The sequence below is a fragment of the Cervus elaphus genome, chromosome X (genome assembly GCF_910594005.1).
Source record: "Cervus elaphus chromosome X, mCerEla1.1, whole genome shotgun sequence".
Lineage (NCBI taxonomy): Eukaryota > Metazoa > Chordata > Mammalia > Artiodactyla > Cervidae > Cervus > Cervus elaphus.
The window spans coordinates 161428681-161456454 of record NC_057848.1 but is presented as its reverse complement, the minus strand read 5'-3'; the positions used below and the strand labels follow the sequence as shown (position 1 = coordinate 161456454).

At 37.2% G+C, this 27774-nt stretch overlaps 1 protein-coding gene across 1 annotated transcript in view; it reads left to right on the top strand.

Moving 5' to 3' along the window:
* GLRA2 (glycine receptor alpha 2) overlaps window positions 1–27774 on the top strand; it is a 183493-nt gene that overhangs the window by 30488 nt on the left and 125231 nt on the right. Inside the window, exons 4-5 of the mRNA XM_043896172.1 lie at window positions 11552–11619; window positions 19912–20135. Coding sequence (XP_043752107.1) covers window positions 11552–11619; window positions 19912–20135 — 292 coding nt within the window. The remainder of the gene's footprint in view (window positions 1–11551; window positions 11620–19911; window positions 20136–27774) is intronic.

Here is a 27774-nt window from a genome sequence, read left to right as displayed (position 1 = left end):
TTGACATATAATACTGTGTAAATTTAGGGCATAAAAGGTGTTGAGCTATACACTTATATATTGCAAAATCATTACCATGTAGTATTAGCTAACACCTCTATCATATCACATAACTACAATTTCTTTTTTATAGTGAGAACATTTAAGATTTACTCACTTAGCACTTTCAAGTATATAATACAGTATTGTTAACTATAGCCACCACCACTAATCCTATACCTTAGATCCCCAGAACTTACTCATCTTATAACTGTGTGTATCCTTTGACCAACACCTCCCCATTTCCCCTCCTCCAGCCTCTGGTAACCAACACTCTAATTTCTGTTTCTATGAATTTGGTTTTTTTAGAGTTTACAAATAAGTGACATCATACAATATGTGTCTCTGGTGATTATTATTAAATAGAATCCATCACAAAGCTTTAAAAACAGTATTTATTGTTAATTTAGAAAGCTTTGTTCAATATGAATATATATAATCTGATTTTAATATAGTCACTATGAATAATAGATAAACCTTTCATTACCATGGTAGAAGTTATAAAAATTAGTTCCAGGTTTTAAATATGCAAGATACAGACTGCTCTTTTCATTGATTCATTTTTATGAGCAAGTCTGAGTCACATTAAATATAATTGCTGAGTCAAATATTTGTTATCCACATGATCTGTCCTGGCCTCACTTTCCTTCCATACTGCCTCCTAGCTCTTGTGACAATGAAGTGGTCTGACTGGAAATTGATGGTTTTCATCTGGGACCACTACGGTGCAGCTGGCCCAAAGAATACCATTTCCCATACATCCTTTCTGCTAAAGTGGATTTTATTCATGCCACAAAGCATGATATAAAACTATTTACTCACATAAATAGTTCTACAAACAGTCCCTATGATCCTCCATGTCCATGGCCAGTCCTCACTTACGGGTATGGAAAGATTATGGAATTCTGGGACAATTTCTGTTACTCCTAATCTCTGACTCTAAAAGTTCAGAGGAAGGCCCAGCAAACTTATTGTTCAGTTGCTAAGTCATGTCTGACTCTTTGTGACTCCATGGACTGCAGCACGCCAGGCTCTCCTGTCCTCCACTATCTCCCAGAGTTTGCTCACACTCATGTCCGTCGACTCAGTGATGCCATCTAACCATCTCATGTTCTCCCACCTCCTTCTCCTCTTGCCCTCAGTCTTTGTCAGTATCAGGGTCTTTTCCAATAAGTTGGCTCTTCATGTGAGGTGGCTCAAGTAGTGGAGCAAACTTAGCCAAATCTAGTCCATCACCTGTTTTGTGAATAAAGTTTTTACAGTAACACAGCCACATTCATTTATTTGCATACTCTTTATGGCTACTTTCACTACAAAGACAGAACTGAGTAACTGTAACAGAGACCTTGTGGCCCACAAAGCCTAAAATATTTACCATCTGGCCCTTGACAAAAAAAAAAAAAAATGCTGCTGACCTGTCATCTAGCTCACTGAGTTTTTAAGAGAACTCATCTAGGAATTAATACATTTATCAAATCTGATTACAAGCAGACTTTGTGACTTGCATCCGTGAATTACATTCCTAGACTACAGGACCATTACATAAATTGAGAGTCTTAGGCAAATACCTGGAAAAGATTAAGCTGATCTTTACTGATTCTTTTGTTTGTTTGTTTGTTTACTGATTCTTTGTTCCTCTCCCATTACCTCCTCATCCCAGGCACTGACCATGCAGCCCCCAGTAAAACATTCCCTCCTTGTAGGATCACAGGGTTTGATAATACCTCTATAATTGTCTTTAGTCTTATTATTATTATCATCTAATATACTTATTGTTCAATAAGAATTTGTTAATTGAATTCATAAATAAATTACTGTACGTCAACATTTTCAGAACTATGTTTTGAAGAATGCATGTCATCTTTGAAATGTGCTCCATGAATGGGGATGGCTTAGAGAACAGACTTGGGGTTGCCAGAGGAAGAGGGGTGGAGGAGGGTTGGATTAGAAGTTTGGGACAAGCAGATGCAAACCATCATATAGAGAATGGATAAACAACAAGATGTTACTATATACAGCACAGGGAACTATAGTAAATATCTTGTGACAAGCCATAATGGAAAAACATATGAAAAACAGTATATACGTATAACTGAATCACTTTGCTGTACACCAAAAACCGACACAACATTGTAAATCAACTATACTTCAATTTTTTTAAAAAAGAGGATGATCTATTTCAAAAACAACATAGTCTCCTATGTTCAAATAAAGTTGGGAAACAACAACACATACTTTGTTCTCCTTTAGAAGCACCATGATTCACATGAATGCATTAAAGTTTTGGGGAGGAAAAAGTTGACATCAACAAAACAGCAGAGTAGGCAGCTCTAAGCTCTTGTTCCCACACAGAAGCGTCAAAAAGTAAGTAAAAACTGTCAGAACTAATTTTGTTAGAATTCTGGAAAATAGTCATAAGTCTATAGCAACCAAGAAACTACTGAATCAGGAAAAAGCTAACTTGAAAATGGCAGGAAAGTTTTGTGGTGTCTTTACTTGTCCTTGGCCCATCCTCTCCCCAGCAGTGATTTTGTTTTTGAATCAGTGGCAACCTACATTTCCAGTGTGGAACCCTGGTCCCTCATTCTGGAGAGGGCAAAGTAAACAAGCAAATATTATTCACAAATTAGTCTATCTATTCTAACCTGTCTGTGTGCTACCAGAAGGACATATGCAAAGAGCTTGTATTAGTTTGCTAGGATTGTCATAACAAAATAACACAGGCTAGGTAACCTAAACAATAGAAATGGACTTTCTCACAATTTTTTAGGCTAGAAGTCCAAGATCTATGTTATAGTAGTATTGGTTTCTCCCAAGGATTCTCTCCCTGGCTTGTAGATTGCTACATCCTCACTGTGTCCTCATATGGTTTTTCCTCTATGCACACACATCTCTGATATCTCTTTTCTCCTCTTCTTTTAAGGACCTTATTCATGTCAGATTAGGGACTACCTTCATGACCTCATTTACCCTTAATTACCTCTTTAAAGACCTTCTCTCCAAATACACAAACATTCTGAGGTACTGGGGGTTAGCACTTCAACATACAAATTTTGAAGGAACACAATTCAGCCTATGACAGTGCTCATCTTTGTTCCACCTAACCCAGTAGAACTCAGGATAGAAAAGCAGTAGGTATTGATCAAACACACTGCAAGAAACACTAAAAACATTTAGATGCCTGGAGTAAAAGATTATAGTTGAAACATACAATAGACCATTTAAAGGCCTAAGAGCAAAAGCTGACAAGAGTTTCTTAGGGAAATCAGGAAATTCAAAATCAGCCATGCATGCAGGAGAATTTAAAAAGCCACAAGCATTCTCAGGGCAAGATGAATACTCAGAAAGGATCTGAGCAGATCTGAAGAGTTCACCTTGGGCTGATCGCTAGATTCAGTTCAAGACTAAGTATCAAAGGAGTGCCCCAAGAATAGAGATAATAAATAAAAACTGGGAGAGGTATTTTTTGTTTGTTTATTTGTTTTATTTTTTTAGCCCTTGGTGTTCAAGAAAATTTCCATCAAAACTCTAGTAGAGTACAAGCTGAGAAACAGACTATAATGGCCACACAAAAGAAACATAGTCTTTGCAAAAATAGTGTTAGAAAGTCACCAAATGGATGGCTTATAATAGCTTTCAACAACAACAACAACAAAAGCATCCAGCAAACTCTGGCAAAGGGGGAGAATCTACTTTCCCCTTCTCCCCATGAGTTATCAGTTATAAAAGTCAAATGTCTAGTTATCAACAAAAATCACAAAGCATACAAAAAAACAGGAAAAAATATGTCCCATTTGAAGGTAAAAAATAAATGGACAATAAACATCTGTGAGGAAGTTCAGACACTGGACTTACTAGATAAATTCTGTAAAACAACTGTCTTAAATATGCTTAAAGATCTAAAGGAAAACAAGGACAAATAATAAAAGGAAATCAGGAGATTGGTGTATGAGTAAAATGAAAATATCAATAAAGAGCTACAAATTATAAGAAGGAACCTAAAAGAAGTTCTGGAGCTGAAATGTGAAAAAAGAGAAATGGAAAATTCACCAAAGGAATTTAACAATATATTTGAACAGGCAGAAGAAAAACTCTGTGAATGTGATGATGGTCTAAGTGAATTATTGAGTTTGAGGAACATAAAAGAAAAAGAATAAAGAAAACTAAACAGAATCTAAAGGACCAATGGGACACCAACAGACCAACACACACATTCTGAGAGTGAGAGAGGGGTAGGAAGGATCTTTGAATATTTGAATAGAATATTTGAAGAAATAATGGCGTCTCAAATTTGATCAAAGATAGAAATCTACAAATCCACAATCTTCAATGCACGTCAAGTAGGAAAACCCAAAGAGATTCACACTGAGAGACTTTACAGTCAAACTACTGAAAGCCAAAGACAATGAGAGGATTTTTAAAACAGCAAGAAAAAACCAAATCATTACTCACATGGGATGTACAATAAAATCATTAGCCAATCATTCAAAAGAAGCCTGGGAAGCCAGACTGCAAGGGATGATATATTTAAAATGCTGAAATGAAAAAAAAAAACTGTAGCTAAAAATTTATATCCAGGAAAATTATCTTTCACCAATGAAAGATAAATTAAGACATTCAGAGATAAACGAAAGCTGAGAGAGTTCATTAGAACTAGACTTGCCCTACAGGAAATGATAAATGGAGTCTTTCAGGTTGAAATGCAAGGATGCTGGACAGTAACTCGAAGCCTAATAAAGAAATAAAGTTCTATGCTATTGGATGTATAATAAATAAAGATACTATTTGTGACAAGAAAAACCTAAAAGGAGGAGGATGTAACTGTATAAGAGTAGAGTTTTGTATGTTATAGAAGTTAAGTTGATATCAATTCAAACTAGATTGTTATAAATTTAGGATGTTAAATGTAATCCCCACAGTAACCACAAAGAAAATATCTAAAAAGTATATCTCTTTGAAATAAAAGAGAATCAAAATGGTTTACTAAAAGGAAAAATCAACTAAATACAAAAGAGGATGGCAATAGACAAAAGGAAAAACAAAAAATGCTGTAAAATAAAGAGATCAAATACCAAACGGCAAAAGTCATTCCTTATATATGTAATTACTGCACATGTAAATGCACTAAACTCTTTCACACAAAAGATATAGATAGGAAGACTGTATAAAACAAACTATGATCCAATTATATGCTGTCTATAACAGACTCACTTTAGATCCAAAGACATGAGTAGATTGATTGTGAAAGGATGGAAAAAGATATTCTATGCAAATAGTAACCAAAAGAGAGTGGTGTTGGCTATGCTGACATAAGTCAAAATCTCTTAAAAGAGACAAAGAATGACAATATACATTGATAAAAGAGTCAAATAACCAAGATGATATTACAGTCCTAGAAATACACGCACCAAACAATAGAATCCCAAAATAATGAAGTAAACCTTGATAAACTTGATAGAAAAAATAATATTTTTACAGTAATAGTTGGAACCTTTAATATAGCATTTCAGTAATAGACAGAACATCAATACAGAGATCGGTATGGATATATAGAATATGAACTACACTATAAACAAACTAGACCTCACAAACATATAAAGAATACACCACTCAACAACAGGAGACAAAATATTAATAAATTTAAAAGATTAAAATTATAAAAAGTATCTTTTCCAAATATAGTCAAATGAAGGTAAAAATCAATAATAAAAGGAAAACCAGGGACTTCCCTGGTGGTCCAGTGGTTAAGACTCCATACTTTCACTGTAGGGGGTATGGGTTCGATAATGGTCAGGGAACTCAGATTCTGCATGCTGCATGGCACAGCCACAAGAATTTAAAACATTTTTTAAAAACAAGAAAATCAGAAAATTCACAAATATTTGGAAAATAACACACTCTTATACAACCAACAGGTTATAGAAAAAAATCACAAGGGAAATTAAAGAAGAATGGAAACAAAAATGCAACATACCAAAACTTACGGGATGCACTGACAGCAGTGTTCAGAGGGAAATTTTTAAGCTAAAAATAGAAAAGCAATTAGAGAATCAACACAACTAAAATCTGGCTCTTTTAAAAGATCAACAAAAATTACAAACCTATACCTAGACTGACAAAGAAAAAAAAAAGAAGATTCAAATAACTAAAATCAGAAATGCAAGTGGGGGTGTTACTACTGACCTCACAGAAGTAAAAAGAATTATAAAAGAAGATTGTAAACAAATTAGGTAACCTAAATAAAAACTCAACATTCTGAAAACTAAGATCATGGCTCCTGGTCCCATCACTCCATGGCAAATAGACAGGAAAGCTATGGAAACAGTGAGAGACTTTATTTTTTTAGGCTCCAAAATCACTGCAGATGGTGACTGCAGCCATGAAATTAATAGACGCTTGCTCCTTGGAAGAAAAGCTATGATCAATGTAGACAGCATATTAAAAAGCATAGACATTTCTTTGCCAACCAAGGTCCATCTACTCAAAGCTATGGTTTTCCCAGCAGTCATGTATGGATGTGAGAGTTGAACTATAAAGAAACCTGAGCGCCAAATAATTGATGCTTTTGAACTGTGGCACTGGAGAAGACTCTTGAGAGTCCCTTGGACCACAGGGAGATCAAACCCACCTATCCTAAAGGAAATCAGTCCTGCATATTTATTGGAAGGAATGATGCTGAAGCTGAAACTCCAATACTTTGGCCACCTGATGCAAAGAACTGACTCATTGGAAAAGTCCCTGATGCTGGGAAAGATTGAAGGCAGGAGGAGAAGGGGATGACAGAGGATGAGATGGTTGGATGGCATCACCGACTCAATGGACATTGAGTTTGAGTAAGCTCCAGGAGTTGGTGATAGACAGGGAAGCCTGGCGTGCTGTAGTCCATGGGGTCACAAAGAGTCAGACACGACTGAACGACTGAACTGAACTGACTGAGATAAAATGGACAAATGCCTAGAAATACATAATTTACCTAAACTGACTCAAGATGAAATAGAAAATCTTTGACCTATAACAAGCAAATAAATCTATTGAAAAATCAAAAATCTTCCAACAGAGTTTAGGACCAGATGGCTTCACTGGTGAATTATTACAACACATAAGGCAGAAATAACACCAATCCTTCTCAAACTCTTCCAAGAAATAAAAGAGAAAAGAATACTTCCTAACTCATTCTATAAGGCCAAAATTACTTTGACACCAAAGACAGATAAATACACCACAGGACAATAAAATTAAGGACAAATAACCTTTGTGGATATAGATGCAAAAATCTACAACAAAATAGTATCAAAATAAAGTCAACAGCATAGTAAAAGGATTACACATCATAGCCAACTGAGATTTTTCCCATTAGAAGAAGTTTGTAAAGTTTTTTGATCTTTTAAGAGAGCCAACTTTTGGTTCTGTTGAGGGCAGGAGGGAGGGAGGAAGGAGAGAAAAGTGATATGAGTGATCAGATGTCTATATAGTACTTCCCAGTCAAATTCTCATCAAATTCACTTTGGAGTATCTTTGCTGATAAACCAATTAGATGAGCTTAAGTAGTGTTAACTCTTTCTGCAGTTTATAGAACACATTCATTTGCTGGTGATCACATCTAAGAATGTGTTACTGTTAATTATAACACCTTAGTAAATTATTGGGCTAAAACACAGATGGGAGGTTGTGTTGGCACATGTCAGGATAACTCTTTTTATTTTTTAACAGTGAAAAACAATGCCATTATTCAACACAAAGAATTTGCAGACATTGTCCCATATTCAGGTAACTTCTGTCCTCCAGGTGATTTTATTGGCCTCAGGCATTTTATCCCTCTAGTTAAAAAAGGTGTCCCTAAAGTTAGGCAGTTTCTGCTTCTTCCAAACTCTGTGACCTTGGGAAAATTAATGAATTTCCTTTGTGCCTCAGTTTCCTCATCTATAAAATGGGAGGCATTCAGTTCAGTTCAGTCGCTCAGTCGTGTCCGACCCTTTGTGACCCCACGGACTGCAGCACACCAGGCCTCCCTGTCCATCACCAGCTCCCAGAGCTTGCTCAAACTCATGTTCACTGAGTCGGTGATGCCATCCAACCATCTCATCCTCTGTCATCCCCTTCTCCTCCTGCCTTCAGTCTTTCCCAGCATCAGGGTCTTTTCCAATGAGTCAGTTCTTTGCATCAGGTGGCCGAAGTATGGGAGTTTCAGCTTCAACATCAGTCCTTCCAATGAATATTCAGGGCTGATTTCCTTTAGGATAGACTGGCTGGATCTCCCTGTGGTCCAAGGGACTCTCAAGAGTCTTCTCCAATGCCACAGTTCAAAAGCATCAATTCTTTAGTGCTAGCTTTCTTTATAGTCCAACTCTCACATCCATATATGACTACTGGAAAATCCATAGCTTTGACTAAACAGACCTTTGTCAGCAAAGTAATGTCTCTGCTTTTCAACATGATGCCTAGGTTGGTCATAACTTTTCTTCCAAGGAGCAAGAGTCTTTTAATTTCATGGCTGCAATCACCATCTGTGGTGATTTAGCCCAAGAAAATAAAGTCTCTCACTGTTTCCATTGTTTTTCCATCTATTTGCCATGGAGTGATGGGATTGGATGCCATGATCTTAGTTTTCTGAATGTTGAGTTTTAAGCCAGCTTTTTCACTCTCCCCTTTCACTTTCATCAAGAGGCTCTTTAGTTCCTCTTCCATTTCTGCCATAAGGGTGGTGTCATCTGCATATCTGAGGTTATTGATATTTCTCCCTGTAATCTTGATTCCAGCTTGTGCTTCATCCAGCCCGGCATTTTGCTAGGAATGGGAATGGGAATGGGCATTTCACTGGGAATGGGAGACATGGTAACATGTAATTATTGAAGAATGAAATAAGGCACTTATTGGCATACAGCAAAGTTTTAATATATGTGAGCTCCTTATTAATACATGCATGTGAAAGTTACTTCTTTTTTATTTCCAAGGTTTTATATTCAAATACAAATGATTCTTGAGGCAGTGGCCAAGATTGAAATGATCAGATGCAAAGGGTCAAACTATCCCAGGTGTACAAACCAATGAAAAATACCCTGGTTTGCAGGTCAGAGGATATTAGGCAATGAATCCAGTGCAGCAAAATGGTTGAAAATTTAGGATTTTGGAATCAGAATGATGAGACCTTGAGTCTCAGCTTCTCTAATTACTGTGGCATGAATTTAAGCAAGTTACTTAATTTCTCTAACTCCCAGTTTCCTCATCTGAAAATATTTATTGGAGCACTAAAACAATTCCTTTTTTGTGAGGATTAAAACAGATAACTTTTTAAATGTGCTCAGTACAGTGTGTCAATATGTGGTAGCTTAAAAAATATTTTGAATTCTAGCAGTATACTCACACTGCCATGTACTGGGAAGGATAAAAACAGATGCATGATGGTATGACCCAGCCTTCTAATTGGTTCCAAGCCAGTTGGGGAGGCCAGACAATCAGATAATAATCTATAGTACAAGAGAACCTGCATTTGGATTTTCAAATTCCTCCTGTACGATGGTGTTTCTCTCTTTCCTGTTTCTTTTCCCACATTATTCATTTTCTATCTTGTATATAAAAATTCAGGAAAGTTTTCCACCCTGAATTGGAGCATCTAAAAGGAAATATCATGTTGTGAAGAGAGGAAAAAAAGTAAAGACACAATTTCTCGTGACTCGACTCTTACTTGTTTACTTTATCTCTTACTAGCATAAAAATATATTTGTTATAGAATAAAATTCTATGGCCAAGAAAGAGACTCTTTTTTTTTTTTTTGCTGGTTTTTTTTTTTTTCGAGTAATCTAAATAGAAAAACAAAATAAAGCAGAGTAGGAAGTGACCATGGAAAAGAAGTCATCTTAGCAAATGATGAATAACAAGGGGATAAACTAAAAAGACGTGGAATATTTCAAAGATGTAGGCTGAAAAATGTTTTGGTAATATGGTGATGTTTATGATCCGATGCCCAAAAACACTTTTTAAAAAACACTATTTTCTCATTAAAAGCAAAGAAGTTAGTTATACTAAAAAGAAAAACAGTTTACTACATCTCTTTTATCCATATTCCTTGTTCCTTCTTTTACCAAAAGTTTCCTTGCCTGGAAATTTACATTAGCTGTTGAGCCCTTTTCTTTTTTTTCATTTTAAGAACTCAACATGGACTTAAGAAGTAAAAACATGGCACTCAAGTGTTGCTGCAGCTGTGTTCTACTATCAGCCGTTGAAGGAGGCTTCAAGCCAAACTCCTCCTCGTTCATATCTTACCTGCTTGTTGCAAACAGAGTCAACTGGGGTGTAGCTTGAGCCAGGATACTGAGCCTTTGTTAAGTGAAAAGAAATAAATTTCCATAGGAGCAAGCAATGAGCGCATAGATGGTTCATGGCAATATGAACTGTTTCATATCTTAGAAAGCATTATGTGGAAACTACATGAGGGCAATAAATATATTGCACAGCATAACATGAAACTGGAGGTCATCAGAAGGTGATTAATCTATTATCAGAGGGCAAAGAGTTTGTGGCTGTACCCTTTGAACATGCCTGATTTTACCTGATCTCTGAAGCTAAACAGGGGCAGGCTGGTTAGTGCTTGCTTGGAGGAGAAAAAAAAGGCAAGAGGAAAAGAGAGTTATTCCCTATGTCTCTGGAGGAAGAAGCATGCTCTTTGTTCAAAGCACATCTAGGATTAATAAACTTCCATGGAATTTTCCAGGCAAGAATACTGGAGTGGGTAGTCATTCCCTTCTCCAGGGATCTTCCCAACCCAGGGATCACACCCATGTCTCTTGTGTCTCCTGCATTGCATGCAGGCAGAGTCTTTACCATCTGAGTCACCAGGGAAACGAAACCTTGCTTTATACTATATTTATTGATGTAACAATCTGGACATTAAGTGACACTGCTGGGTTTATTTCTTTAAGTGAGCTAATCTTCTTTGGTTTTGTATTTCTGTGCATCATTTCTCATTAGGCAGTCACAGGGTATAAAGAAGGAATGGGGTAAATTCAGAGGTATCATGAGAATCAAACTAGACCCATTGATTTAAAGGGTATTCCACAAAAGGAGGTGGGTAGTCCACAAAAGGAGGTGGAGATTCCTGACCCATCCACCGTTCAAAATGTAGCTCCATTTGAACTTATGAGCCAGGCTATTTCATCGTCATGTGCACCCACTGTTGACATCTACAAGGTTGATGAGCCTAAGGTCAAAGAAAGCCACTCATCCAAAAGGCAATTTTGATCACAACTATTGACAATGAATTCCATTTAATAGTCTTCAGCTTATATTTTCCAAGTCCAAAACTCTTCAGGGTAAGTTATCATTGCTTAACTGTCATTATTTGAAAGGCTAGCGGGAATGTTATTACTGTGAACTTCTCTGGGTAAAACTTTCTCTTTTTTTTTGCAATCTCACCATCGTTTTAATTTTGTTTACATCTCTAGTCATTTGCACAGATGTTGATGGGGCTGTATTTTTGCTTCAATGTCTATTGCAACATTCTTATTGCGTTCTGCAGGTCCTCCAGTAAACGTTACTTGCAATATTTTTATCAACAGTTTTGGATCAGTCACAGAAACCACCATGGTAAGTGCTACAATGCCACTGGCAAGAGAAAAACATGACTTGATTATGCCATGAACACAACCTGTCAAATTTTCTATTTATTGTTCAACTTGCAGGACCTCCTGTAAATGTTACCTGCAACATATTTATCAACAGCTTTGGGTCAATAGCAGAAACTACAATGGTGAGTGGGACTGAGCATTGAAGCCATCGTGTGAAGGAATGGGATGTGTGATCAAAGAGCACTGTTGTACATTTGTGAGACATTTACTGAGTGCTAATTTCCAAATTCATTCACCTCTAGAAAGCAATTAGTTATACTCTTTCACCTTAGGAATTCATTAGTCAGATATTCATTTGTTTAAAATTCAATAATCTTTCATCCATCATGCCAGAGAAATTTTGGAAACACTTGATGTTTGGTTATATTTAGGTAGAATTATCAGTAATGAGCTGGTGCATAATTAAGGATATTTAAATATTTGCATCTCCAATGTTTCAGAAATACAAATTTCAAAGTTTAGGAGATATTTTCATATAATGGGACACTTTAACATAATCAAGCTTCAGACATGCTACATTTAAGATATATGCCAAGAAGCTGACCTTAAAATACACACACACACACACACACACACACACACACACACCAATTTGATGGCAATAGAAAGTTGTTCCAAGTCCACAGGAATTACACAACATGCATGGCTCCCCCACCCAAAATAAACATAAAACTAATAAAAACCCATCATATTCTAAGTGCAGACATGTTTCAAGTACATGAAAAAGATTTCAGCTACTTTAAAATTCACCAAGACTCCTTATTGGTGTCAAACTGGTGTTGTTGCCTGTGACACAGCCTACTAGATCAGTAACCTTATAGTGCTAGGCTATAGTGTGGAGATTACACTTTGAGTGAAATATTTTCTTAGCCTCCATATAATTTAAGTCCACTGACAGGTTCTAATTTTCATGACTACGTAAAGTATGTTGTTGTATTAAGTCCCTTTAGTCATGTCTGCCTCTTTGCGACCCCATGGACTACAGCCTGCCAGGCTTTTCTGTCCATGGAATTTTCCAGGCAAGAATACTGGAGTGGGTTGCCATTTCCTCCTCCAGGGGATCTTCCCAACCCAGGAACTGAACTAGCGTCTCTTAGTTCTCCTGCATTGGCAGGTGGGTTCTTTACCACTAGCGCCACCTGTATATGTGAAGTACACAGCTGTATTATTGGATGAGATCAAAATAAAATACAGTTAGTTGAGCTTGACTAAGTACTATGGTGGCTGATGTCCTAGAAACACTCAAGAAATGAAATAATAAGCATAGTGCCATTGAGAAGTAAAAAACCGTGTTCCACTGTCTTTATGAATTCTCTTTTAGACTATTAGGATTGTGTTTAACAAATTACTGTACTTCTTGATATCCTTGATGTTAGAAAAGAATAATTTACCTCAACATTCATTTCCACTGGCAAGCCAGACATAATACAACTCCACCATCCATTTTAATACTATTCGGACACAGCATTGTCCAGAAATGAAACTTTTGGGACTTTGACCATATGTAGTGCATTAAGAATTTTACTCAACTAAGATAGTTTTGATAGGATTATTAATTAGCTCATAAGAAAAGCTCAACATGGAAAGAAGACTCCAGCTTTGGACTTGGCATTCAGTGTCTGTCTCTCCCCTCTTGGTTTTATCTTGATGACAGAGGGGTAGATATTCCAGCCGCCCAAATCACTATCACCAGCTTTACACGATGGCATTCAATGACAATACTTGCACGACCTAATGCTGATTGCATTAATTAGACCCCTAAGTTGCTTTGATTAAATTTCCTCATTGCATCTTACCCTCAATCAAAAATGTAAATATAAACCTCTTCAATGTTCATTAATGCAAGATAAAGCTAAACATTTAAGGAGATGAAAATGATAACTATGGATATCCTTGTTTTCCTGTGTCTTTAAGAGCTACTGAAGGTATTTAATAAATGAGCTGCCTAGGTGCTTCTTGGCCACTTACTAAAGTGTCCTTTGTCTTGTTTCCTATGAGAAAACTTGGAAATCATTGCCCAAGCGTAATATCAGTGGCCTGTCTATTCTGCTCTATGAGATGTATTGAATCGCATGATCAGAAGAATGATGCCTATATGCTTCTTTTATTTTATTTCTTAGCTTCTGATGTAATAACAAACTGAATTTGGCTTTTAAAAAGTATCTTTATTTTCTTCAATTATGGCTCTTGTGTGAAACTAAAAAAAAATTTTTGAAACTCTACCACGCTTAAGTCAAAGAATAAATTCTCATGTCATGTAGGGTAGGGACTAGCAAACATTCTCGAAAACGCCAGACAGTAAATACTTAAGACTTTGAGGACCAGACAATTTTTGTCACAACTACTTAATCCCACCCTTTCAGCATAAAAGCAGCCATAAACAATAGCAAGGAAATGGGTATGGCTATACTCCAGAAAAAAAAAAAAAAAAACTTTACTTATGAACACAGATTGTGGCCAAATTTGGCCCACAGGCCATAGACTGTCAATTTTGGGATGTAAGGCATCATTATTTAAATAGACATTATGCAGGTGATCATAAGAACATGAGAATTTTTTCACCTTGAAAAGATCTTATCTTTCCAGATCTTTTAGGCTCTGCCTAGGTATCTACCTGATGCACCCAGAGAGGGTCATCACAGCCCAAGTTTCCCTTACCAAAACCCTGAGACTCTACTGCTCATGGATATACTCACAAAATATGGCTCCAAAAATGGTCAAAAAATTAAACAGAACCCAATTCTTCCTTGAATTCTTTAGTTGACAAGACATCAGACTCTTAGCTTTTATGCACAGTAATGTATGTAGTTATTGAGGATGTTGATTAGTGCTATGAATGGAGGGAGAATAATAGTTTTGCTTTCCCTATGTTTTCTGGAATGATTTTTTTCCCCAAGAATTTATCAGAATTTTGAGTTTCTAAACATGTTGATTTCTCTCATATCCCACTCTTATCCCATAACTCTTGGCAGTATTATTGAAGAATTTAGTTTGGATGTTTGTTTCTAAATAAGAGGCAATAAGTATCTGTTTTAAGAACTCAGCATGACTTTCTTTTGGTGCTGTCCAGTGTCTCCTATTATGCTTGATGAAATCCCACTAAATTACTGTTGTTACTTACTCCCTGCAAAGAACAGGCTCACATAGGGACTCATATTGCCTCTTACTCTTTGGTATATTAGTGTTGAAGATGTGTGCTCACAGGACAATATATTTGTGTTATTCTAAGGAATATTTTTATGGATCATTATAGTCATACACATTATTTCAAAATATATACTTCTGTTCATTAAAAGTCACAGGGATCTGTTGATGGTCATTACCAGCTGACCCTGTATTAAGAGTATTCAATGGGACAGTTGTTTTTTTTTTTTATGATTCCAAAAGACTCATTAGACCAGAAAGGGGTGTATGATGAGACAGGTTATAATTTAGTTTCGGAATGTCAGTTTACCATTTCCTTTTCTTTCTTTCCCCTTTTTCTTTAGCTAGTGATGGCAAGTTAATTTACAGGATCAGGGTTGTATTTGCAAGCCCTTCCTTCCTAACACAAAGGCATAGTTCAGGAATACTGATTGTGTCAGTAAAGGTCAAGAATATTTGCATGCCATCTGCATGCAGCTGTCCCCAAGGTTGGGCCATTAGAAAATGGAGAAGACAAACTCTCCCCAAACCTTCCAAATAACTTCCTGGAAGGATGTGGGTGAACAAAATGTGACTTGAACCTGTGAGTGCTAGAACATTCCCCATGCCAAAGCAGCAGGAAATAGATTGCAACAGCAGGGAGGGGGTAGAAAGAGCTGAAAGTGTACAAAATGTGTCTACTCAGAGAGTATCTCTAGAATATGATTCCAGCTCCCCGGAATCTTCCCCAAATTCCACATCCTCTGCTGGTTACTGCTGCAGGGTTAAGAGTTGTTTTACCTCTAAACTGAAATCATGTTCCCAAAGCACTGGATAAGATCTATGTAGATAGTCCCTTAGGAGAATGTATAGTTACTCTAACTGCTGGAATGACGTCACAGGCTCCTTTTCATTCTACAGTCGCATAAGCAACTCATAAAGACATGCTAACTTACCAGGAATAGCAGGTACCTACATTCTTTATTTCTAAATTCTTAAGGGAGAACCAAGAATCAACCTAACATTTTGTTAATCTAAGACACAAGGTGACCTTGGTCTCTAAATTAAAAATGCAATGTTAAAACCTGAATTCATCATAAAGCAACTGCTCCTCCCATAATTTCAAATTCAAAGCTAACTTTCCATATTCAAAGCTAGCACAAACTCAAGATGATGAAAACATTACTGCAGTGTAGCTAGAAGTTAAAACCAAACTGCCCTATAGGTCTGTGAAAAATCCACAAAGCATATCTTTGAAAACTTTATGACATAATTGGACTGAAAAATATATACATATAAAATAAAAAGAGAGAAGTAGTGAAGTTTAATATGAATGCAGATGAGATAGAGTGGCAATCCCCAAGTACAAATGCTAGACTAAATATAACAAAATAATTCAATTTAAGGAAACAATCTCTGTGGCATGGGCATAGAATTAGAAGGTACCAAAAAAGTAAAACTTTAGAAATTCTAAATTTGATGTGAAGTAATAGTATGGAATATAGGTACCTGTATTACCTGTGTTAAGAATATATCAAGATTCTATGACTTACACATAGCTTTGAAAAATAAAAGATATATGTATGCATTTACACACATACAGACATGCACACACAAAAATAAATATATATAGATATACATACACATACTTTTTTAATTTAAATGTTTCCATTATCTAATCTAGTACCCAGGGAGTCAATCATAGAAAAACAAATTTTAATACAAGGAGATATGTCATTTATTTGAAGTAGAATCTATCTCTGGAGAGACAAGGCAGTATAAAAGAAAATTCAGTCTGCACTTAAGCATGTCTCTCAATATTTACTTCTCCTTTAATATTTCATTAAACCTAGAAGCAAAAATAAAGACAAAGAAAGGCTACAGAGCAATATAACCATCACCGGTGGTTTGGAATATCTTGAGAAAATAAACCTATCTGTAAATAAACAGAGGCAGTGCATGGATAAATCATATGTCAAATTTGTACCCTACATTGAAAATGATAGTGAACTGAAAGAATCATACGGGCACAGCCCTGGAAGATATTTTCTTTGGCTATCTACTTCTCTACATCCTTGGGTGTTCTTTTCTATCCTTTAAAGTTTTAAGGGTGGAATAATGTATTACCATCATGAACAAAATTAAGGAAAATTTTAATTCCTATACATTATAAAGAAAAAATACTTCCAAAAGATCTAATAAAAGTCTTATTTCATATAATTCCTGTCAGTATGGCATAAAATATATTTTCTCCTCTAACTTTTCCACTTATCCTTGCTTATGAACAGGATAATTAATTTATTTTATATTAACTCTTAGACAATTAGTGGGTCTATTGTGATAAGATAGATTCAGTGCTCTTTTTTAAAGTTCTGATATTGGAAGAAAATTCAAAATAACAAAGTAGGAAACACTGGAGAAGAAAACTTGTGGGAAAGACTTTTTTAAAAGATGTACATTAGCTGTGAAAATTTATATTGAGATTTTTTTTAAAGTCAATGTTTCATATTTTATGTCAGTAATGTAATATTCTCTGGAATCTCTGGAATAAAAAATGCATATTTAAATCATTCTCAGGTTCAAAGGAGGACTACAGTGATGTTCTCCTGGTGATTTTGTTGCTGAACGCTCACTCTATGACTTTTCATGGCCTCTCTCTTTCTGTTTACTTCCGGGGTAGGGGTCTCCCTATGGCCTAAGAAATTTAACCCATTCATCTCTGTTATTTCCAGCTATCATTACTTCCTATACTTAGAATTTTTCTACCTCCAGAATTGACTAAGAGATGACATCCTCTTCTCTCCTACCTTCTACTGAACCAATCTCATAAACCCTCACACAAAAAATTTTATTAAGGATAATTGGTTCCCACCTTAAAGGAAATAAAAGGGGTAGTTTTTTTTTTCCTTTTTTCCTGCATTTTTTTTCCTTCAGGAAATCTTTAGAAAATATCACAGTTGGTCTATCTAGTACCTATTTATATGCAAATTGTATTATTTTGTTTTCAACAGCCCCTGTTTTGTTTTCCACAAATCACACATTTCCATTCTTTACTCACACAAAACTCCAAAGCTTCCAATAACTCCTGTTGCCAATGAAACACTAAGTGGTCATCTCCTTCCAGTTACTACCCTCTGATTCCTTTGGATAATTCCAAAAATGCAAAATATGTGATGGGGAGAACTTTTAAGATTTTGCCATTCTCTTGGTTCACTCTTGAAGAGAGGGGATAGCCAATGAGCAAATAGAATGGAATGGAAGCTTCCCTCTCAGGTCTGGGAATTTGCTTCGCAGGCCTGGTATCAAGTAAAATGAAGTTGCTCTGTCGTGTTCGACTCTTTGCGACCCTATGGACTGTAGCCTGCCAAGTTCCTCTGTCCAATAATCCCAAATAAAAATCAGCTGATAAAATTTTCCAAGTCAAAAAGTCCTTATGTTGTACAATAGAGAAACATATAGTCCGTCATTATTAAAAATATATTTCAGCTTTTCCTAAGAAGCTAGGCTTTGATGACTGATTTCCAGAAGTTAGTAACTATTTGATTATTAGCATTCTTTAAACCCACACGGGGCACTCTTTCTAAGAACTGCCATTTCCAAAATACTCTACCAGCCTGATTGTCAAATGGCTGTATTATGGGGAAAAGTCGTGGGAATTTGGAGAGTTTAGTGATTAAGGAGAAGGAACTGGATTGATGCTCTTTTATCCACCCTGATCTTTAAATCTAGTTACCATTTTTCTTTTGGCTCTAAAGGGATTAACCAAAACAGACCATCCTGAGATGGTCTCCATTGTACCTGATAGAGAAACCAACCATCCAAGTTTTACCTATGACTGAGTGGGTTCCCTGAATGTGGGACTTCTGAGGCTAAATTGGAAAAGTTCTTAGGCAAACTAGGACATGTTGGTCGTCGTTACAGAAAAGTAAGCAATGACCCAAGATCCAGATGCCAAAACAAAGATGTGGAGACAAAGCAAATGAAGGTGGAAAAGGTAAAGAGAGTAAGATGGGATGAGTATATATCACCCTAAAAGCCCACAGGTGGCAGATGTGGACAACTGTTCGCTCTGAACTGTAGTCCCGCTTGACTGGGGAATACTGTTGAAACCTCTATTGGGTGTGATCTGTCAAGCGAAGCAACGATTTCCTTGAACCTAAAGGCCTTTAAGTAAAACTCCTCCAAAGAGAAGTTACTGCTTCACGCTGATTCATTAGCACAGAAGAAAATTTCCAGGCCAAGTGGGAATGACAGGGTGTATCTGAGTTTCCACGGGGAGGAACACTTTTATCAAAAGGTGCTCAGATTAGGAAAACATGAAAGAGATTTCTGTTTTGATGAAGTATCAAGTCGACTACCGTATATACAACCCATTCAGAGAAATGATAAAATATTTAAGAGTTTCAAAAGTAAGTAGCTGTAAGGGAATTATCTTGTCAACTTGAAACATCTTAATATTTATGTTGATGAATTTAAAAAATACTGCCCCATCATATCAGAGTTTTATAATAAGATTTCCACTACAAAATTACAGAGTGGCTTTTCTTCTGCCCAAAGCATCTGAGAAGATTGAAAACAGAGATCATGTCATTCCTGATTTGGAAAATAAATCAGTTTTATTTGACAATCTGCCATCACAGACTGACTGCTATACTTACCACTGTCTCTTTCTACAGCAAAATTGGATGGTTGTTATTTGTTGTTTAGTCGCTAAGTCGTGTCTGACTTTGCAACCCATGGACTGTAGCCCACCAAGTGTCTCTGTCTGTGGGATTTCCCAGGCAAGAATACTGGAGTGGGTTGTCATTTCCTTCTCCAGGGGATCTTCCTGACCCAGGGATCAAACTCACATCTCCTGCATTGCAGGCAAATTCTTTCCACCCAGAATGATTAAATAAAAAGTCAACCAACTCAGCTTGTTCCATTAGTGTTTTGGTTTGGTTGAGTCTTCTTTCTTTCTCCTGTCTGTTCCCACTCCTAATAGAACTGAGTGGTTTATTTTGACCAAGATATACACAGTCGGGTTTATTCAGATACCAACATGGCACACATCAAATCAGGGAGAAGAGTGAGGGGAAAATATGTCAGAGTGGTTGATAGATAACTCTTATGCATGGCGTTTCTGTAGGACTACCGAGTGAATATTTTTCTGAGACAACAGTGGAACGATTCACGGTTGGCATATAGCGAGTACCCTGATGATTCTCTGGACCTGGACCCATCGATGCTGGACTCCATTTGGAAACCAGATTTGTTCTTTGCCAATGAGAAGGGGGCCAACTTCCATGATGTTACCACTGACAACAAATTACTTCGCATTTCAAAAAATGGCAAAGTACTCTACAGTATCAGGTAAGCTTCCTTCAGCTACCCTCTGCTCCCTTTTCCATTTTCCTCCTGGCCTAGAGCCACCTGATTCTGCAGGGCAAGATGGATATGAATATTATCCTTTGTGGTCTCTTGTTTATTGTTTTAAATTAAAGTCATTGAGCATGCCAGTGGTTCTCATTGTCTCAGAAGGGTAATCTTCCACAACCAAAATATATTTGGTAGGATGTTGGTTAGGTGGTGTTATCCTATAAATGTCTGCACAAATATGTTTTTTGATTGATTCAATAAAGGAAGTGCAGGCCGTTTAGTTCAATTACTACTGAGTAAAACATACAAGCTTTTGTATGTTTCATTCAACATACATTTCATTTCAAATAATTATGCCATTCTATGGCATTTAACCACACACAGACACACACACACACACACACACACACACAAAGATTCAACGGTTCAGTATGGTCACTGACGGCATACTTAGAGCTCAGTGAATGGAAAACTGGTTCTAATCTCAGCTCTACTTCTAACTAAACATCTGACCTTCATCTGTTAACTTTTCTTGGGCTTGAGCTTGGGACAGAAATTCCTCAGATGCATTTTTACTTCTGTATTCAAATATAATCTTTTCCAGAATCTTTATCACCCTATGATCAAAATAATCTCTCTTTTGTGAACCCTAATAATAGTTTTTCTGTGAATCTATAAGGCTCTGACTTCTTCCTACCCCATATTTTGGCCACTTCTATATACAAATACAGCATAAGAACATAGATTTTTGGAACCAGATAAATCTAGAATTAAATCCATGCTTTGCCACTTGCTAAGTTACATAAGCTATACCTTCAGTTACCTTAATTGGAAAATGGGAAACACTGTATCTCTGAGTATTCTTGTGAGAATGAATTATATACAGCAAAGGTCAGCAAATATTTTCTATAAGGGGCAGATAGAAACTATTTTAGTTTTGCAGGTCAGACTGTTTCAACGCTCTCACAGCTCCTCAACTCTGCCTTTATAGTACAAAACAGTCACAGGAAATACTCAAACAAATAGATGTGGCTGTGTTTCAGTAAAACTTTATTTACAAAAACAGATGATAGACTAGATTTAGCCCTTTGGTCACAGATTGCCAACCGCTGATATAGAGTATATAAAAATACTTGCCACAGTTCCTGACACGCATGGTATGTTCTCAGTAAATGACATGATGGCTCTTTGTATTTTAAAATTAACATTCTTTCTAAATAATAAGTCCTTTAAAGTCAAGATATTTGGATTTTCCATCTTTTATATCCCCTCCCAAATGGCCAAGACTGTGTACTGTATATGAGAGATATCAAATATATTGAATAAATATTGGCATTTTAAAGATCATTTATAGAATCCCCTTTCTCTCTAATCTTACTATCAAAAAACAAAGTGGACAGCAAGTATCTTTGCAAATGATTTTCACAAGTTTGCAGACTTACCACTCACCACCACCAAAATTGTATTTCACAACTCTATATACAATTTGGTTCTGTACTGTGCATTCCATTCTTAACCTAGCAATTTCACAGCTTGCTGATAGTGGATAGCTGCAATGTCTTTTGGAAGGAAAGAGGCTGCTCATTTGTAAAAACTGGCAAAGTCACTGCTTTCACAAAGAATCAGGGAGACTTCCCCTACTTTGTTTTTAAGGAATTTATCTTTATTTTTATAATTCTTTTAAGGAAACAGAATATTCCACACAGTGATGCATTTGGGATAAGATGCAGTATTGGGCACGACCTAAGTTGATGTGACCTGATGAAATGGGACATGCATAGAGCATGGTGCTGGGAAGGAGAGTTATAAAAAGCAGCAGAGAGTATCAGCTGCTCCAGCTAACCCTCTGGGCCTTGGGTGGCATTTGCTCTAGTAAATACCTGGCATCATGCACTGCTGAAATAAAACTAGCTTTCTTTTCCTTCTGTTCTATAAAGCCCTTGCATTCTAGAACCATGAAGAATATAATGTTCATCAGACTAGATCCAGAGGCAATTCTTCTATCTCTGCTTCCCAGTAGGCTCTGAAATACCCCCAACAATTGTTTGGGGTTGGGTGGAGTTTGTCCTCTGACAGACTAGTTTCGACTTTTCCTTCATGGTGGGTAGTCTATGAAATGAGGGGAAAGACCCTTGGTGTAAGAGAACTGGGCATACAATTTTAAGGAAACATGGCTCTTGGCAGATTTGAACTGCAGGAATCTAATTATTTGCCAGGAAGGGTTTTCAGTGAGCCAGACACCGTGCCGGGCCTAGAGATCCAGAGCTGAGTAACATGTGGTCTCTGCCCTGGAAGGGCTCCAGCCTAACAAGGCAGGCACATATAAGATAATTTAAGTAGCAGGAATAAATAGGAACAAGGGAAAGAAAAGTGGCTCTAACTCTGCAAACGAATTCTGTGACTCAAATATTGTTAGAATTTGGGGGTTGGCACCTACACTCCTGTTTATTTGAGTCACTTGGCCCATCTTAACTAGAGGGTAAGGAGGAATTAGTGCTAATACATACCCAGCTACAGGTTCAACTCAAGTTTAAAGATCAGTCTCTGATGTCTAAAAGGTGCTGGAAAGTCCTCGCTGACATTCCATTAGGAAAGACTTTCTCTCAATTCTCAGGTTTACAAAGCAAATGCCCGCAGGAGAGGGAACATGTTGTCCTCAATTCATACTAAACTATAAAGAACTGACACGAGATTTTCTTTCAGATAGTAGGTTTAATGTCTGTGAAGAATAGTGGAACGAGCATGTTGGATGCCTGAGAGGAAAAATCAGATAGGACAAAGAGAGTTAAGAAAGATACAAGGAAGGGATACAACAGAAGCACCAAAGATAAACTCATGAATTGCCTCCACCTGACACATTTTAATAATTACTTCAACATTGGTCCACATTAAAAAAAAATAATGTCCTATGGTTATGCTCTGTATTTGAATTTCCCTGAAACCTAAAGCATATGGATAGAAGCGCTGCATCCAGGAAAAATTCTACACTTTCTTAATTTTGTAGGAGCAGAGGTAGAATTAACTCTGCATGGAGACCAAAGCCCAAGGCTTTGATGGCCAAACAAAACACAAAGAGAACTATGCAGCCAGTGACTTTATAACAAGCAAGATCACACTTCCCACAATGTAATATATCTGTTAGTCAGAAGACAAAAGTTTAAAAAAGGGAGTGACAGTAGACCAGAAATCCATAAGTGTCCTGCAGATTCAAATACCTGGAGTACCTGAATAAAATTTAAGCAATATATACAGTGATGCAGGACATAGTCTCTGTTGGTGAACAAGTGTCAAATTTGTTTCTGTCTACTTAACCTCTGATTTCTATTTTTTAATTATTCACTTCCCTGACATATTTGATCTTACCCCGTTTTGAAGCTTTTCTGTTGACCCATCCCATTAAGTACTGACCATTCTTGACCAAAATGTAAACAAGGACACACATCTTGCTTTCTACAGTCTCTTCAGAGACACTCAAATTCTAAATTTATATTACTTAAAAAGGCCAAAATCCATAGTGAAATAAAGAAGTGAGCCTCGAGTATCATACATATTATTGCTCAAATAATATTTACTGAATCAAGTATAGTAAATTGTAGTAGAAGTTAGGACATCATAGCATATGGTGTGCAATATGAAAGAAAAAAGGAGAGGGTGAGCATTTTTAAAGAGAAGCAGCTGGTCTCAAATGTCCACAATGTCTTTGCTAATATCTGTTTTCTTCCCTTCCTTCTCATTGCTTCTAAGAATTTTCTGCTAGAATGCTGACTTTTATAGATGCATAGGATTTTTTTTTTATTTGAACATATTACCTTGCAAAATATTCTTGTTTTACTGATAAGGAAGTGACTTCTTTCAAAAGTTAAATGAGTTAAAATAATGGAGCCCATAAATAGGAAAGCTCGGACAACAATCAAAACTCTGACATCTGTTTCAGAGCTATCATCTCCTACCTCACATTAATTCTTCATTTACTCCAATTCCAATTTAAAGACACAAACAAATATGATTCAAAAGACATATGGTTTTGGAACAAATCTTTTGGGGACTCAATTTTCAAAGGACAATTAGAGGAAAGAGGTAAGATTTAAGATGTGAATGTAAAGTATCTTCAAATTTCACAAATGACCAAAAAGACTGTTTAAATTCAAGATGCCACAATTTTGATTTTGTGTTTGTGCTCAGTCATGTCCGACTCTTTGCGACCCCATGGACTGTAGCCCGCCAGGCTCCTCTGTCCATGGGATCTTACAGGCACGAATACTGGAGTGGGCTGCCATGTTCCACTCCAGGGGATCTTCCCCACCCAGGATTGAGCCTGAGTCTCTTGTGTCTCCTGGATTGGCAGGTGGATTCTTTACCACTGAGCCACCTGCGGAGTCTTTCAAATAGGAAGCTCATTTGATAGTTTTATGTAGCATGTATAGTTTATATAGCATATCTACTTTCTGAAAAAATTTACTATCCTGGGATCCTGGAAAAGGAAATAGCAACCCACTCCAGTATTTTTACCTGGAGAATTCCACGGACAGAGGAGCCTGGCGGGCTACAGTCCATGGGGTTGCAAAGAGTCAGACACGACTTAGCAACTAAATGACAACACAAAACAAAGTTATTAAGTGAACTCCTTACCTTCAGGGAACTTGTGGAGAAAGTCGCTCAGTCATGTCCGACTCTTTGCGACCTCATAGACTGTAGCCTACCAGGATCCTCCATCCATGGGATTCTCCAGGCAAGAATACTGGAGTGGGTTGCCGTTTCCTTCTCCAGGGGATCTTCCTAACTCAGGGATCGAACTCTGGTCTCCCGCATTGCAGGCAGACGCTTTACCCTCTGAGCCACCAAGGAAGCCCTATTCAATTTTTAAGGACCATCAAAGAAGCAGATTTTATATGTTACTCTAATATTGTGCATAAATTACTATTTTTTAATTTATTTATTATTTTTGTCTGTGCTGGGTCTTTGTTGCAGTGTACAGGCTTTTTCTAGCTGCTTACCATGGGCTCTAGAGCACATGGGCTCAGTAGTTTGGACGGTGGGCTTCTCTAGTTGTGGTGCGTGGACTTAAGTTGTCCTGTGGCATGTGGGATCTTAGTTCCCCAACCAGGGATCGAACTCGTGCCCCCTGTATCGGAAGGCAGATTCTTAACCACTGGACCACCAGGGAAACCTCCAGAAATTCTTCCTTATATAACTTAAATCATATTTGCTACAACTTAAATCAGTCTCTTTTTCCTATATTTGTTAACATGATAAACAAATGGCTACCATTTTTATAAGGATGGAGGGATTACATCACTGATTTTGCTTTCATAAATTTTCACCACACCAGAGTTAGTGGACATATGTTTGGTCACCAATATTATGTTGCTGGTTTAATTTTACAGCGTGTAAAATCAGCACCATGAAGTTCATGTTGCAATTTTCAGTTTGCTGCACAGTTTGAGGCCCCTCTTCTGAACTTTATGATATTGAATGCTATCTTGGTTCCTTCTGATACTATAGTCAACAAGGCTTTTAGAGTTAAATAGCCTTGAGCTAGGGCCTCTGGCCTCAGAACTAACTGTGTGACCTAGGGAAAATTTGTTCTCTCTCTGAACCTCTATTTCCTCAGCTTTGAAAAAGAGATGATTTGCTTAAGAGCTTTAGTAGAATACACTATATGCTATATGCATAGATAGTAAAAAATGGCATTGCCCTCCGCTCTGGGGCCCTTGGGATTTTCTTGTAATTTCATGATTGTGCTTTCTGTCCCAGTCTGTAAGTCAAAGAGTAAACTGACCAGGATAGATCCCCACGATTTCTGGACATTACTGTTTGCCTTCACTGTCTTCTTCTTTGACTGATCCTGTAGCTGGGGGTCTTATGCTATCTGCCAACTGCATAGAGTTCTCCAAACAATAAATAGTTCTTCGACTGTTCCTCCACAACAGTACTCCATGTCACCCTCGTCATCAACTTAATCTGACCTGAAACTTACTCCTTTATGGTGTTAGAGGTGATTTCCTGGTTAATTCCTTTTGATTCAATTCATAAATCCAGGTTCAGTGTCCCACCATCCCAGTAGTATCTGAGTTGTCATGGAGAACTCTTGGGGACTGACATGCCTTCTCTCTCTCTCTCTGATGATAGATTACATGCAGCAAAGAGAGGAGGTGAAGTGTAGATTTCTAGACAAGTATCCAACCGTGCTCCCCAAATAATCCTGTCTAATGACCTGTCTTTTATCCACACACATGAAAGGTCAGCTTTTCTAACATCGCCTCCTATTCTTGACTCATCCTATGGCCCGATGCAAGAACTTCAAAGATTCTAACTTCAGTTATAAAATGATTGTTATGGCACAGGAAAAAAAGAACATTCTTTATTTAGATATCAGAGCTGAAAATGGAATGCACAGCGAACTAAGACCTGCCTAAATGTTACCAATGGTGATACTTTGATTATCTTACTCTCAATTTTGATGAGACACATAAGCCCGTATTTTCTATTAGAAGGCAGCTATGCAAAGCTGTGATTTCTTCTCTCTGTGCATATTTGGACCATGTTTATCTTTATATCCTATAATCCAGGCAAAATTACATTCTCATTTTCCAACTCTGTGTCCAAATCCTCATTAGTTTTGTGACTTGACTTAATGCAGTAATTAATGACTGTAACATAAGCGCCCACATCGGAATTAAGCAGTGAGGCTTCAGAGAAATGCTGGAAAATACCATGGAAACCACGATTCCCTTCTTCCTAGAGGCAAGCAAGGTTAGGAGGCTGGGAGGCGCTGGCATGCATATACGCTGGTGGCTTCAGCAGGAAACTGAGCTAAGTGGTGCAGAGGGTGCACTTTTGGAGAGTGGGCCTCAAAAAAGGTGCAGCTAAGGGTAGAAGCATTAAAGTCTAGAAAGTATGTTCTGTACCTGACAGATTCTCTTACAACACGAGAAACTGCACTCCTGTTTGGGTTCAGAAATACACATACACTTAAGGGCGTAATACTGGTTCAAACACAACAGAGTGAAGATCTTACCCTTGTTTGAAGGAAAAGAGGAATTATGCAATGAAATACAAGGCAGGCGGCATGACCACGTGTCCTTGACTGTTTACCTGATTGGACTAGCAATAGCAACCGGTAGGTTATCCTTTTTTTGGAGGTAACTTTCCACTGCATTAATATTCATTTGAGTTTGCTCTGAAAGTGATGGTGCAAAGAACAGAATACCAAGAAGGTAGCTTAGGGCACAGGAGCACCACACTTCTTCCATCATTTACTGTATCCTCTAGGCTCAAAGACTAGCCTCTCTAAGCCCATCAGTTTATCATTCTGAGTCTCACTTTCCTTACTATAAAATGAGATTGAACCAGGAGATTAGAGGAAGTCTGAGGCTCTGTCTTAAGTCTATAATAATTTTCAAAATGATCTCTTCCTTCCCTAACTACAAGGTTCCTTTGGGATGAGGAAAAATGAGTGGGTTCTTCATATTCCTTAGGGCTTGGGAAACAGCAATAGGAGATTCTGAATTGTGAGGCCTATCTCAAACTACTTTTGGATCTTTGAACCTTCTTCTCCCAAACTGAATATCTAACTTCTGAGGAGAGGAACCTGACTTTGGAGTGGGGTAGGGAAGGTTAGACTACTTGCTGT